The sequence below is a fragment of the Podarcis pityusensis genome (genome assembly GCF_964106645.2).
Source record: "Podarcis pityusensis genome assembly, chromosome: 8".
Taxonomy (NCBI): Eukaryota; Metazoa; Chordata; class Lepidosauria; order Squamata; family Lacertidae; genus Podarcis; species Podarcis pityusensis.
In genome coordinates this window covers 31311327-31324101 of record NC_138033.1, presented here as the reverse complement: position 1 = coordinate 31324101, position 12775 = coordinate 31311327, and the positions used below count along the sequence as shown (strand labels likewise).

Below are 12775 nucleotides of genomic sequence, written 5' to 3'. Positions count from 1 at the left end.
CTACTGAATGGGTCACCAATGTGGTGCCTGTAGCTTACATGACACCCATGAGGTCTCACTCTGGAGCCTGTGAAGCTTCTGAGCCTCCCCACTCACTGTCCCCTTAGTCATGAACGGAGTCAGGGTGCAGCTCTTCAGACCCTGGAGATTTGAATTCATTTAAAGTAGCTAGGCATTCCCTTTCCACCACTTTTCCTGTCTTGGGCTGCAGCTCCCTTCTTTGCATCATTTATTCTGTTATTCCCAGGTTAAGCCCTGCTTCACTTTTGGGTGAAAACAGAGGGTAATAGGTGTCGAGCAGTTTCACCTTCTCTGTCACCCAGTAGCATTCCTCCAGCTTCTCTGCGCAGAGGACCTCCTACTTGTTAGTTCTTCCTCTTGTTTCAAACATAGCCAAATAAATCTTTTTTGTTATTACAAAAATTATTATAAAAATCCAGTTGTGTTCATGGGCTGATGAAGGGTTGAATTACAAACTAGCTACATGCTTTTTAAAAATAAAATAAAAAGTACCAGTCATTCTGAAATATCCTGCTGAAACTATTGGTTCCTGGCTTGCAAAGAAGGCCCTAAATCAAGATAAACACAGCGTGGTGATAGCAACCATACTCCCCAGGCTGACATCTCCTGATGTCCTTGGAAATACACTGGATTTCACCAACTGTGGCTTGGGCCTCTTATTTCCTAGCAGAGTCTTATTTTGTCTACTCCAGGCATTCTGGTAACAGAAGGCATCCACCCCCCTCTCTCACACAATAATATCCATTTTACCCTCATACTTGAAGGTCAGTGTTCTGCAGGAATGACTTCTCACATGGACGCCCCTTTCGGCTAATATTTGCGTTCTCTTTCTTTCTCTCTCTTGCTCTTTGGAAAAATGTAGCCCACCTCCCTCCTTCCTCCTCCATCTGTTCCTCCGTAATTTAAATGGATGTCCTCTACGGCAAGCCCGTCCAATAACTTCAGATAGATCATCAAGTCTAATAAAGAGCCAGATTGTTGTAAATGTCAATGCCTTGCCTGCTCAGGGCAGAAGGAAAGAGAGGCAGGCTGGTTGAACCAGGTCTGTGCCTCAGCCACCAGCCTTGACTGGGGGTCATCAGGGAGTGGACCGCCTCATATTTCAGCAAATGACGGGTCCACATATTTTCTCCACAGGCCATCCATGGCTTTCTGAAGGGCATCCGCATGACTGAAAAAGTGGGGAGCCCTCAAGGGCAGAGGGCCAGTCATGCCATCTGTTTTTCAGATGCACCAATGCCCACAAAAAAATTTTACAGAAAAGATTTGCAAGAGTTCAACAACAGAAACACCAGTTTTTAGGCCAGGGTGAAAAAGTCCACAGAGAAATCTCTCTTTGGCCTTATAGAAACTTTGGGCTTTGGAAACTTTAGAATGCTTTTAATTTTAGGAGCACACAGGTGGTAGCTTAGGAATGTGCAGAATCCTTCTCTGAAATTTCATTAGAGGTCCTTAACGTTCATTTGTTTCTTCCTTGATGGTGATGTAGTGATGAAGAGGCTTTTCTCACAATTCTTTAGATGTTTTCACTGAAGCCAATGCCTCCAGAATTACTCTGAATTTTTTTTTGGTGAAACAAAAGGGAAAGAAAGGGATGCAGCTCAGTGGTATATGGAGCTTCTGCTTGGCATGCAGAAGGTCTAGGTTCAATTCCTGGCATCTCCCAGTAAGACTGGGAATGTTCTCCTGGCTGAAACCCTGGAGAGCTGCAGCCTAGGTGAACCTGTGGTCTTGCAAGGTTGGATGGCCATCTGTTGGATTATTTAGCTGTGATTCCTGCAATGCAGGGGAATGAGCTAGATGACCCTTGGGGTTCCTTCCATCTCTATGATTCTATGAAGGGAAATTCTTATGTTCCTGTGAAAATTCAGTAGCAGCTGCAGTGGGGAACGAAGACTCATCTTAGCTGTCAGGTATTAGGATGTCCTTGCCATCCATCCAGGGAGCTGTCCAAAAGAACAGTGCTGAAACCTACTTTTCCTACATGAGAGGGTTACCCAAACCTCTGAAGGGTGAAAAATATATATGGTGTGCCATATATATATAATAGAATCATCTAACCGTAGAGTTGAGAGGGATCCCAAGGGTCATCTAGTCCAACCCCCTGCAATGCAGGAATCTGAACATGGAATCATCAAATTGTAGAGTTGGAAGGGACCCCAATGGAAAAATAATGTCTGTGGTTGGATCAGTGAATGGATGTGTGGTCATCTCTCTGGAACTTACACAGCTGCAAGATGGTAGAAATATTCTTGTGCCACAGATAAAAGGTATTTGTTAGAGAAGCTATTGGTTGATTTCTTGAAATCCTGTGTTGAGAGGCTTTGGGTGGGTTCTAAGCTGATGGGGTTGGGTACAAGCACCTCTTGGACACCCTGAACTACACTGCCTTAATTCCTCTCTAAGTTATACAGTTCCCATAGTAATTTCTCACTCAATTACTCACTTGATGGCTGATTTCTGCAGAACAAAGTGCTAGAATTCTTGATTGTAGTACCCCTTGCTTATATCTCTGTATTCTCCCTCTCCCATGGAAAAAGAAACTTTTTTGTATATTGTCATGAGTTCAAAGGTGGCAGACCCCTCTAAATTCCTGGATCCAGTAAGTGTTAGAATTTAATCAAGGCTTGGGGTATTAAACTGGGTGCCAAACACCTATGCTAACCCCTGGACCCAGCATGTGTTAAAAGCTAATTAACTTAGCTTTTTAGTTAGCTAAATTAACTTAGTTTCCTGTGTTCAGGTAATCACCGGGGGGTGGGGTGATGATGACGATTAATTGATGGGCCATTAAGAGAACAAAGGAAACATGATGGGCCATTAAGAAAGCAAAGGAGAGAGGGCTGATAGTGAAATGGACAAAAGCCAGAGTTTAGAGTTGAAAGTGTGTGTGTGATGTGGCCCAGGTGCAAATAGCTGCAGGCTGAAAATGGAGAGAGAGAGAGAGAGAGAGAGAGAGAGAGAGAGAGCCATGGCTGAATTCTGCTGGAAACCAAGGCTGTGGCTTTGAGAGAGGATACTTTTTGAGTGTGGATGTTGTGCACCCCTCCATCATAGGCTCAGATTGTATATATGTGTAAATTAACCACAAAGACACCACAGTCTCCACAGTGCCTCATTTCCAAAATGAAACTTGAACCCCGGGCAAGCTCCTGGGACCCCTGAAATCTTGCACTACTTGAAGCTTGGGGTGGCATGCGAAAATAAACAGATGAAGGAGATGGGTTCTGGATGCAACCTCTCCCTAGTGTGCAAGTTTTCTCCCTGCAGCAAGGAGCTTTTTGTCTGTGGAACATCAAAACCCACCCACACCCTGATGTCAGACCTGAAATGATGCAGCCCAGAATTCTACCACCTCATTATGTTTAATTTGTAAAGCAAATATGAGCATTTGAGGTGATTCATAGGGTAAGGAAGTTCTATCAGTGGTGATTAGCCGGTTCTTTCTCAATTCAGGTTATTGTTTGATGTTTGATACACTGTGGGAAACAGCTAAATGCCTAACTACTCCAGCAGCCACCCACCCCCAGCAGATTGCAGGTTAGGGATGAGTGAGGAATTTGATCTTTGTGGATTCAGAAACAAATCCACACCTTTTAAACTAACGTGCATATTGGAACTAAGGTTTGTAGTCAACTGACGTTTAATCAGAGTAGACCCACTAAAATAAATGAAACCTAAGTTAATAAGGGCCATTAATGCCAATGGGTCTACTCTGAGTAAAGGTTAGTTGACTGCAACCCCTAGTGCCAGCTTTCTTATGCAATTCTCAGTTTGAAAGTATACTTTGTAGGGAAGAGCACTGGATTTTAATGAATCCTGAGCCAGAAGTATGGTGTCCAGACCAAGGAAAGTAATAGTATCCAGTGGTTTTTTTTCTTAAAAAATGTTTAGGGGTACTCTCATTTTGACTCAAGAAAATCACCATTTTATAGTTAAAATTGGGAAAAATAAATACAGTAAATGGACAAAAGTGCAGGGATTCACAAAATGTTTAAGGATACCCCCCCCCCCCAGAAAAAAGTACTGATAGTACCTTCCTCAACCTTGGTCAGACCACACCTGTAGTTCTGTGTCCAGTGCTGGACACCGCAATTTAAGAAGAATATTGGCAAGCTGGAATATGTGCAGGGGAGGGCAACCAAGATGATGAATATTCTGGAAACCAAGCAGCATGAGGAACAGCTGAGGGAGCTGGATATGTTTATCCTAGAGAAAACAAGACTGAGAAGTGATATGATAGTGACCTTCAAGTATCTGAAGGGTTGTCATTTGGAAGATGGAGCAAGCTTGTTTTCTGCTGCTCCAGAGGGGAGGATCCAAACCAATGGATTCAGATTACAAGATAGGACTAAAATTAGGAAGAACTTCCTGCAGGTAAGAGCTGTTCAAAAGTGGAACGGACTCCCTTAGAAGTTGGTGGAGTCTCCTTCTTGGAGGTTTTTAAGCAGAGGTTGGATGGCCATGTGCCAGGGATTCTTTACTTGCAATTTCTGCATTGCAGGGGGTTGGACCAGATGACCCTAGAGGCCCCTTCCAAATCTACAATTCTAGGATTATGTGAAATTGGCCTTATTTTGGAGTTATCCAAGGCGGAGCTCCCTTCAAATCCCTCTGAACCAAAATTGGGGGCCCCCAAAGCTTTGTGAGCAATTAGAAAATTTGGTACCAAACAGAGCTGTGGATAACGTGATCTGCAAAAATTGCAATGTTTCTCCCCAATTTTCCCATACAATATATGGAAATTGCCAGGGTGAGGAGAGGGTGAGGCAGTATGTTTGTGCATTTTGGTGACTGACACATCTTACTTCTAATCAGAAGGGATTCTATCTTTGTCTGTTAGTCACTTTGTGCTGTGTTTCCCACAAAAAAATAAAAAAATCTTGAAGTGATTTAACAGCAACAATAAATACAAAGTGCAATGCAATACAAATATAGCATTTTTTAAAAACAAGTCCATCCGCACACAAAAAGGATTTGCCAAGGCCCTCCGGCCAGAGTGCTTTGTGGGAGGGATGTTGATCTTGTCTGTTCTATGTGCTTTGCTAGTTTTCTCTCTTCTGAGTTGGCTGTTTCAGTTAGGATAGACATTTTGCCTGTGGCAGCCTCCTCCAAACACTGTGCTTGCTTGCTTGCTGCTCTGTGCACTACTTCAGCTCTGAACCTTACACATACATGGCTGCTTGGCCATAGCTGAGCGGTAGAGCATCTGCCTTGCATGCCAGAGCTCGTAGGTTCAATCCCTGGTACCGCTGGGTAGGGCAAGAAGAGACCCTCTGAAACCTAGAGAGCTATTGCTATCAATCAATACTGGCCTAGATGCACCAGGGATTCTTTAGCTGCCATTCCTGCGAGGGCAACTAGTTGGACTAGATGACCCTGTGGGTTCCTTCCAGCTCTACAGTTCTCTGATTCTATTACTCTAAATCAGGCACTGATTTGGTCTCTGAACCACATCTTGTGGTCAGTGCACACCCCAGAAGTCTGACAGAGAATGGGAATGGACATCTTGGAGAAAATACATTTTATAAGTATCTTGAACACACATTTGCATGAAATGTTTGATGCTCTTAAGAAAACATGCACACACATACACAGATTAATGTGGAAAGAGAACAGAATGGAAAGATGCTCAAACACCAGCAGAAGTTATGCCCACCAGAAATAGCCTGATTTGTCCAGCCCTAGGTGTTGGACACAGCATCAGAGCTACTTTCAGGTCTTCCGTCTGTTCTGGAGGTGGCTGAACCAGTTTTTCTCTGTGTCTGTATGCTTGTGTGCGTGTTTCCCTCTTTCCCACAGGAGACCCTGCAGCAGAGGAGTGGTCCCAGTGGAGCGTCTGTTCACTGACCTGCGGCCAAGGCACCCAGGTGCGGACTCGCTCCTGCGTCTCATCGCCTTACGGGACACTATGTAGCGGGTTGTTGCGGGAGACCCGGATATGCAATAATACCGCCACCTGCCCAGGTAGACGGGGCAAATGGGGAGGGGGCTTGCTGCTGTTTCCCCTTCCTTCCACCCCTTTGTTACGTCTTCCTTCGTTGTGTCAGGTTGCTTTCGTGAGAGATGCCTGTCTGTCATCGCGCTTTGTTTTGTATTCCCAGAATGTTCATTCCAACTGGCATTATTAACATTCATATGCTAATGTGGCTGCACTCTAGAAGCAGGAATAAACATCCTCTGAAATATTTGGTTCTGTTCTGTTTTCGATTTAGCTTTGCCTCTGTCACTTCCAGTTCAGTCCCAAGGAAGATTTAGAAACCCATTCGGCACCCCGCCCCGCCCCACCCCCAAGGACAGGTTCAATTCTGGTTCGCAAGGATGAGACACTTAATAGGTTTAATTAGTTATAAAGCCAATTCAGCCATAACCCATAAGTACTGTGAAGTATTAATGAAATAAAAATGACTAAAACAGCTTGCCGTAAATTTGCCACACGTTTTTTAATGTGCCCTGTTTAATTAAAGAGTATTTTATCCATCCTGCAACAAGGCATCTCTCCTGCCTGATCAATGCCCCATTCCGTTAAAAGGACATACTGTAATGCAAAATTGTGTAGAAACTGAATCTGTTCTTCTTTGAGCCAGTGAGTGTATCAGGAATCCTTTACCTCAGGGCAGCCCAACTTTCCTTACCAAGTGAGCCGCAAGAGTACTTTGAACCAGCAGGGCCTGTCCTGCAGGGTGGGGGAGTGAGGCCAAAATTTAACACACACATCCCAGGGTCCTAGAGTTCTCCCACCTCCTTCCCAAAGCTGGGAAAGCACTAACTAAGCTTTGGGAAGGAGCATGGATGACTCTAGGACCCTGTCAGAGCCCTCACACCTCCTTCCCAAAGCCCAGCACCTCACTAACTCAGCTTTGGGAAGGCAGTGTGAGGTCTTGGGTAAGGGGCACAAAAGGGCCGTGCATTGAACCACCTTACTTTAAATGGACCCTTATTTTGAGAGCTGGGTGATTGCATCTCCCAAACAGATTCAGCAGGGGTAGCCAACCACAGTGGCTTGCAGATGTTCTTGGACTCCAGCTCCCATCAGCCCCAGCAAGCATGGCCAATGGTCAAGGATGATGGGAATTGTGGTCCAAAACAAGAGCACAGTGTTGGCTTTCCCTATATACAGAATTTTACTTCCAGCACAATCCTGTGCGTGTTTACTCAGAAGGATGTTCAACAGGGCTTACTCCAAGTCAGCATGCATAGGATGGCTGCCTTAAAAGCAGGCAGGATGATACTGAATTGGGGGCAGTGGTGCTGAGGAAGGGATGCTTAACCCTCTCCCCTCTTTCTCAATCTCTCTTCTCCCTCCCTCCCCTGCCTTTACCCTGGTGAGGGAAAATGCAAGGTAGGCAGCAGCTGGAAGTGAGTTTGAGATTATGGGGTTGTCAGGTGAAAGAGTGAAACATCTGACCCCGGCACTGTTGCTCCTTTCCCCCAGCCTGCTTTTGTTTCATTCAGCAATAAATACAGCCATAAATAAATGAATAAATATAAAATTATGGGTTTCCCTTCATAATGGGTGGTTTGGCATCGAACTGAGCTGCTGAGGAAAGCCAAGCCAAACCACACTTCAAAGTGTGGGGCCAAGGCTGTTGTTGCTCTTGCCACTGTTGTAATCCAAAAAGAAGAGGAAGCCCCCTTGGCCATCTTGTAAACAAGGATCACCACCCCCACCTGAAAATTCTTAGAAACTGCCTTTCATCATCCCGCACACGCCTGAAACATTACCAAAACTGCAGTCCTACACATGCCGACTCAGAAGCAATTCCCATGAGGTTCAATGTGGGTCATTCCCAGGAATATAGGAGCAGCCCCGCTGCTGGGAGACATCCTGCCTCTAGGCTGAGAAAGAGCCAAAGGGATATCAATGATATCAAAAGCCTTGCCAGGGCACAGGAAGGGAGGGTGGGAGTCTTCTCTTCCCTTCCAATGCTTTTTTCCCGGCTGGTGGAAATTTTACAATTTCCCTCTCCTTGCTTCCACTGGGAGGGTAAATGCTTATTCCAGCTGCATGGCTGATATATCCCTACCTCCCTCATTTTGGTGGGCATGCCAGGGGTCTAGGAAGGTTTCAGTTCTTCAGATCCAAATTCTTCCCTCGATAAGTTCCTGGTGCACCCAGTTTTGCCTCCAATGAAGCTGAATAGTAGAAGATTTGGAACAGTTAAAAGAAAGTGTTTCTTCATGTAACACATAGTTGAATTATGGAACTTGCTACTCCAGGAGGCAGTGATGGCCACCGGTTTGGATGGCTATAAAAGAGGATTGTACAGATTCCTGGAGGAGAAGGCTATCAATGGCTACTAGACATGATCGCCATGCTCTGCCTCCATGAACGGAGGCAGAAGGGTTTCTGAATACCTGTTGCTCAAAACTGCAGGAGGGGAGAATATTCTTTTGCTCAGGTCTTGCTTGTGGGTTTCCCACAAGTATCTGGCAGTGTCCGAAACTCCCATTGTTCTAGGCACATTTTGCGACAGGGAATTTCATTAATGCGAGCAGTTTCTGAGCTCTGGGCGTAGTACTGCACCTAAAATTTCAGATTAAAACTGCAGAGTGGAAGGAAAGGAGACCTTTTTCTGCCTCCCCACTTCTAGTTACTCTCTGAAGACTGGAGAAGAGACCCTCTTTAGAATATTAGGGGGGTGGGCAGGGGAAAGACTAGACCATGTGAAAAATGAACATAATGTTTTATCTGCAGTTCGTTCATTTTCAGCTTTGTATTCTTGTTTTAAAGAAAGTGTGCCTAGACATTCTGTTGTTGTGCCCATCACCTAGGTTTAAGGTGCCATTTAGCTTTTAGCTTTCATATCTCAATTTCTAACACTGGTATCTGGTTGTCTGCTGTGAGAACAGGATGCTATCTTAGATGGACCATTGTCCTGATCCAGAAGATTCTTCTAATGTTACTTTGCCTCATTGTCTTTTAAAGCCATCAGAGTCAGTGGCCATCTCTAGCATGACATGCTGCAGTTGCAAGTTTCAGAACTCTGGTGCTACATTCATACTTAATTGACATGCTCATTTTTTAGAATAAGAATATTTACTTTAGGCATGCTTTTGAAAGTGTCCTTGGGATTCCTTCTTCTTTTCAAGTCATGCTGGCTTTTGCATGCCCTGGAAAACTGTGGTGCTTTTAGTACCTTTGATTTAAAGGAGGTTGAAGAGTTGAAATGCATTAATTAGCATTCAGAGCCTATGACAGCTAATCAATGATGGATCACTATCTGCTTGAAAAATCTAACGCCAGCGTGAAAACACTGAACAAAGCTGAATTGGGAGAGCTCAGGAGGTCATTGTAGAAATATTTATATATCTGTATAAAAGTTCTTTTCCCCCCTCCACATCATTCTGTTTAATCTCTGTTTAATCTCAACTCATCAAAGGCTACATATCCCTGAATTTCTCGTTGGCCTGTTGGAGGTGAAAGATAATTCCTCATCTTGTTTTTAGGTTTCACCTCATGAATCTTTCAAGGGATAAACAATCCAGAAAGCGTATTTAGATTCTGGAGCAAATTACACAGAACAGCAAAAGGCATCCAATAGGCATATTAGGGGGGGAAAGAGGGGGGGGGAGCAAGGAACAACTTACACTGGAATGGCTGTTGGATTAGCCGGAAGTTAGAAAGTAGTCCAGTAGCTGCTTTGTTTCCTCAGGCATGAAATTAACCAAATCCAAGAAAAAGGTGGGATGTATGCACAAAAAGATCAGAAGAACAAACTATGTTTTTGGTAATTTTTTAAAAAGTCCCTATGAAAATCCATCAGTATTTTACTGCACATTTCTCCTGATACATTTGGTATGCAATTTTGCCTAACACATACATTTCTGAAACTGCATTTTTGCACATTGTTTTCACTAATATATGCATTTTATGCATACTTTCCCTAATACATACATTTTGGGGTTGGAAACAGCATTGCAAAATTTAGAGAAGTGCAAATTTCAAAAGATAGCTGTGTTTTGGTTTCCATATTGTTATGGGAAGTGTGAATTAGACAGGCTTACAACTGAAATGTGAAGCAAGCCCAATTATCACTCCCTACTTGTAAAAGCCCATTACACTGGCTTCTGCACGTCACAAAAGGTCTCAGGTTTCCCCAAAGTATGCTGGTATAACCAAACAATGTCCTCTCTCCCTTTGAAAATATTAAAAGCCAGTAATTATTAATATCTGTCTTGAGTGTTAATCAGCACAACTCCTTGTAAGGCAGAGAGATCAGAATTAAAAAGAAAATCTGCTAGTTCTTACATTAACAAAGCTGAATATTAATTTTTGGAAAATGCAGCAGACTTCAAAGACAGTTTCCCCAGGTTTTTGCAAAGAGAAAATGAAGTACCATACTCCATTCCTAATTTCAATCATTAAAACACCTGCAAGTCTGAATGTAAGATATTGTGAATGGATTTAATGATAAATGAAGCATTGATTAAGTTTGACCAGGAAGCTGTTCAGGTGTTCTCCAAAGAGTTATGAGCTTGGGAGGAACTGGATGATGGAAATCAGTTTTCTGTGTATCTTCATCCACTGTCAAGGCAAAACCCAAATTATCTTGGGAAATTTCTCCCTCTTTCATATTATTTGTAATGGCTGCTGTGATCTCACATCCAAGAGACATGGGTTTGGTAGCAACTGATGGCAGCTTAACTTTTACACTTACTTTCCTCTATTTTGAAAGCTTGTGGAAAGAGGCAGAAATGGGACTGGAAAAATAGATCAAAATGACCACAAATTTTGGCTGGGTATGCATTCCAAGCACATTTCCACCCTCCAATAATTCTGGGCAGTTTGTTAAGGGTTGCGGAGGATTGTAACTCTGTGAGGGATAAACTGCAGTGCTTACAATTCTTAGTGGAGGATGGTGCTTTGAATGTGCTTTAAAATTACACCATAGCCCAAAGCTCACTTGATCCCATCAGGAACAGTTGCTGGAATGATCTTTTAGAGAGTGGTGAGCAAGAGTTGACATGATAGAAATTTATAAAATTATGCAAGGCACGGAGAAAGTGGGTAGAGGAGGGGAGGCGAACCTTCTCTCATAACATGCAAATCGTGGACATCCAATGAAGCTGAGTGTTCGACAATTCAGGAGAAATAAAAGAAAGTATTTCTTTATGCAGTGCATAGTTAAACTGCATAACTCACTCCCATAGGAAGCAGTGATGGTTACCAATCTGGATGGCTTTAAAAGAGGATTAGACAAATTCATGGACGAGAGGGCTATCAAAAGCTCCTTGCCATATTAGGAGGCAGCAATGCTTCTGAATACCAGTTGCTGGAACCAAAGGAAGGGAGAGTGCTCAGGTCATGCTTGCTGGTCTCCCCCAGGCATCTGGTTGGCCACTGTGTTGACATTCTTATGTTCTTAGAATGTCAGGTGGGCAATTTTGGTATGTTGTTGCTCCAGAGGCGTTTCTGCATCCAAGCATGAAGTATTGTTCATGTAGAGTGTGCATGCATGAGCCCTCCACTGCAGGGCACTGATGCTGAGCCGTTCTTTCTTGGCCAGCCCCCGCCAGTGGCACAATGGGTCAATGCATCTGGCTGCTGATCAGAGGATTGGTAGTTCAAACCCACCCAGGGATGGCTGTGGGCAGGATTCCTTCATTCTATTATTCTAACCACATGTTGGTATTATGTAACAGGGGTGGGGTGGGAAACTGGTGCCTTTGCCCTGGAAGGTATTTCTTCCTCCCTACATGAGAAGCATTACACATTTGAGAGGCTTGTCATCAGCAAATGTGGATGTGTCATTTTTTTTTTTTTTTTGAAAAGCAGATCCAGATTGTGATTGCCAATTGTCAATGTTGTCATTTCCAGTTTATTGATAGACCACATTACCCCAAAGTACAACTCTGTTCAATGTGGTTTGCAGAAAAATCTAAATCTAAATACAGTAACAATGCATGATTAGACTTATAACTGCTAAAATAATCATGTTGTACACCACCCCAATCTCCAAGCGGTGCAAGATTCCAGGGGTTCCAGGCACTTACCAAGGGTTCAGTTTCCTTTGCATGAGGGACAACGGAGATTGTGGTGCCTTTATGGTGGTTTATTTACAAATATATACAACCTGAGCCTATGACGGAGGGGCTCAACACCCCAGAAGGTTTTGCTCCTCCAATCCTCACAGCCTTGGATCCAAGCAGAAATCCAGAATGGCTTTCCTTCTCATGGTTCTGCCTACAGCCTGCTTCTAGCCCAGCTCACACGATCAGCTCTACATTTTGTCTTTCTTGCTTCTAGCCAGGTGAGGGAGGGGGCCCATCAGGAGTGGGCTGACCCATTTGCCTCCTACAACCCATACTTAGGACCATTAGCAAGAAGCTGACCTGGCTATTTCGAGAATTGAATCTGCCATTAGATTTTAACCCTTGCTGGATTCAGGAATTAGATGGGATGCAGGCATACAACCTAACTCCCCCTCCCCCCCAAAAAACTTACAACAATAATAATCAACAATTAACCAGTCGTTTAACATATATTAACATTTAAGCAAGCGTACAGCTTACTAATAGGTTAAGCCAGAATATCCATAAAGCAATCGCCTTATGAAGCGTGTGGGGCAAGGCAGGTGAAACCCTCCATCTCCTGGTGGCAGCCAACTGCAGGCATTATACTGTCCATTCAGGAGCAAAAGCATATATGCATATATGAATCATTATCACTCGTTGCATACACACAGGAAGCTGCCTTAAGTCACACTGGCCCTTGTAGCTCAGTATTATTTGCACCAGCCTTCCCCAGCAT

At 43.8% G+C, this 12775-nt stretch overlaps 1 protein-coding gene across 5 annotated transcripts in view; it reads left to right on the top strand.

Annotated features, from left to right (window-relative positions):
- ADGRB2 (adhesion G protein-coupled receptor B2) overlaps positions 1 to 12775 on the top strand; it is a 238809-nt gene that overhangs the window by 145500 nt on the left and 80534 nt on the right. For all 5 annotated transcript variants that reach the window (XM_081019589.1, XM_081019591.1, XM_081019592.1 and 2 more), the window contains exon 4: positions 5824 to 5988. In XM_081019589.1, the coding sequence (XP_080875715.1) occupies positions 5824 to 5988 (165 nt within the window). The remainder of the gene's footprint in view (positions 1 to 5823; positions 5989 to 12775) is intronic.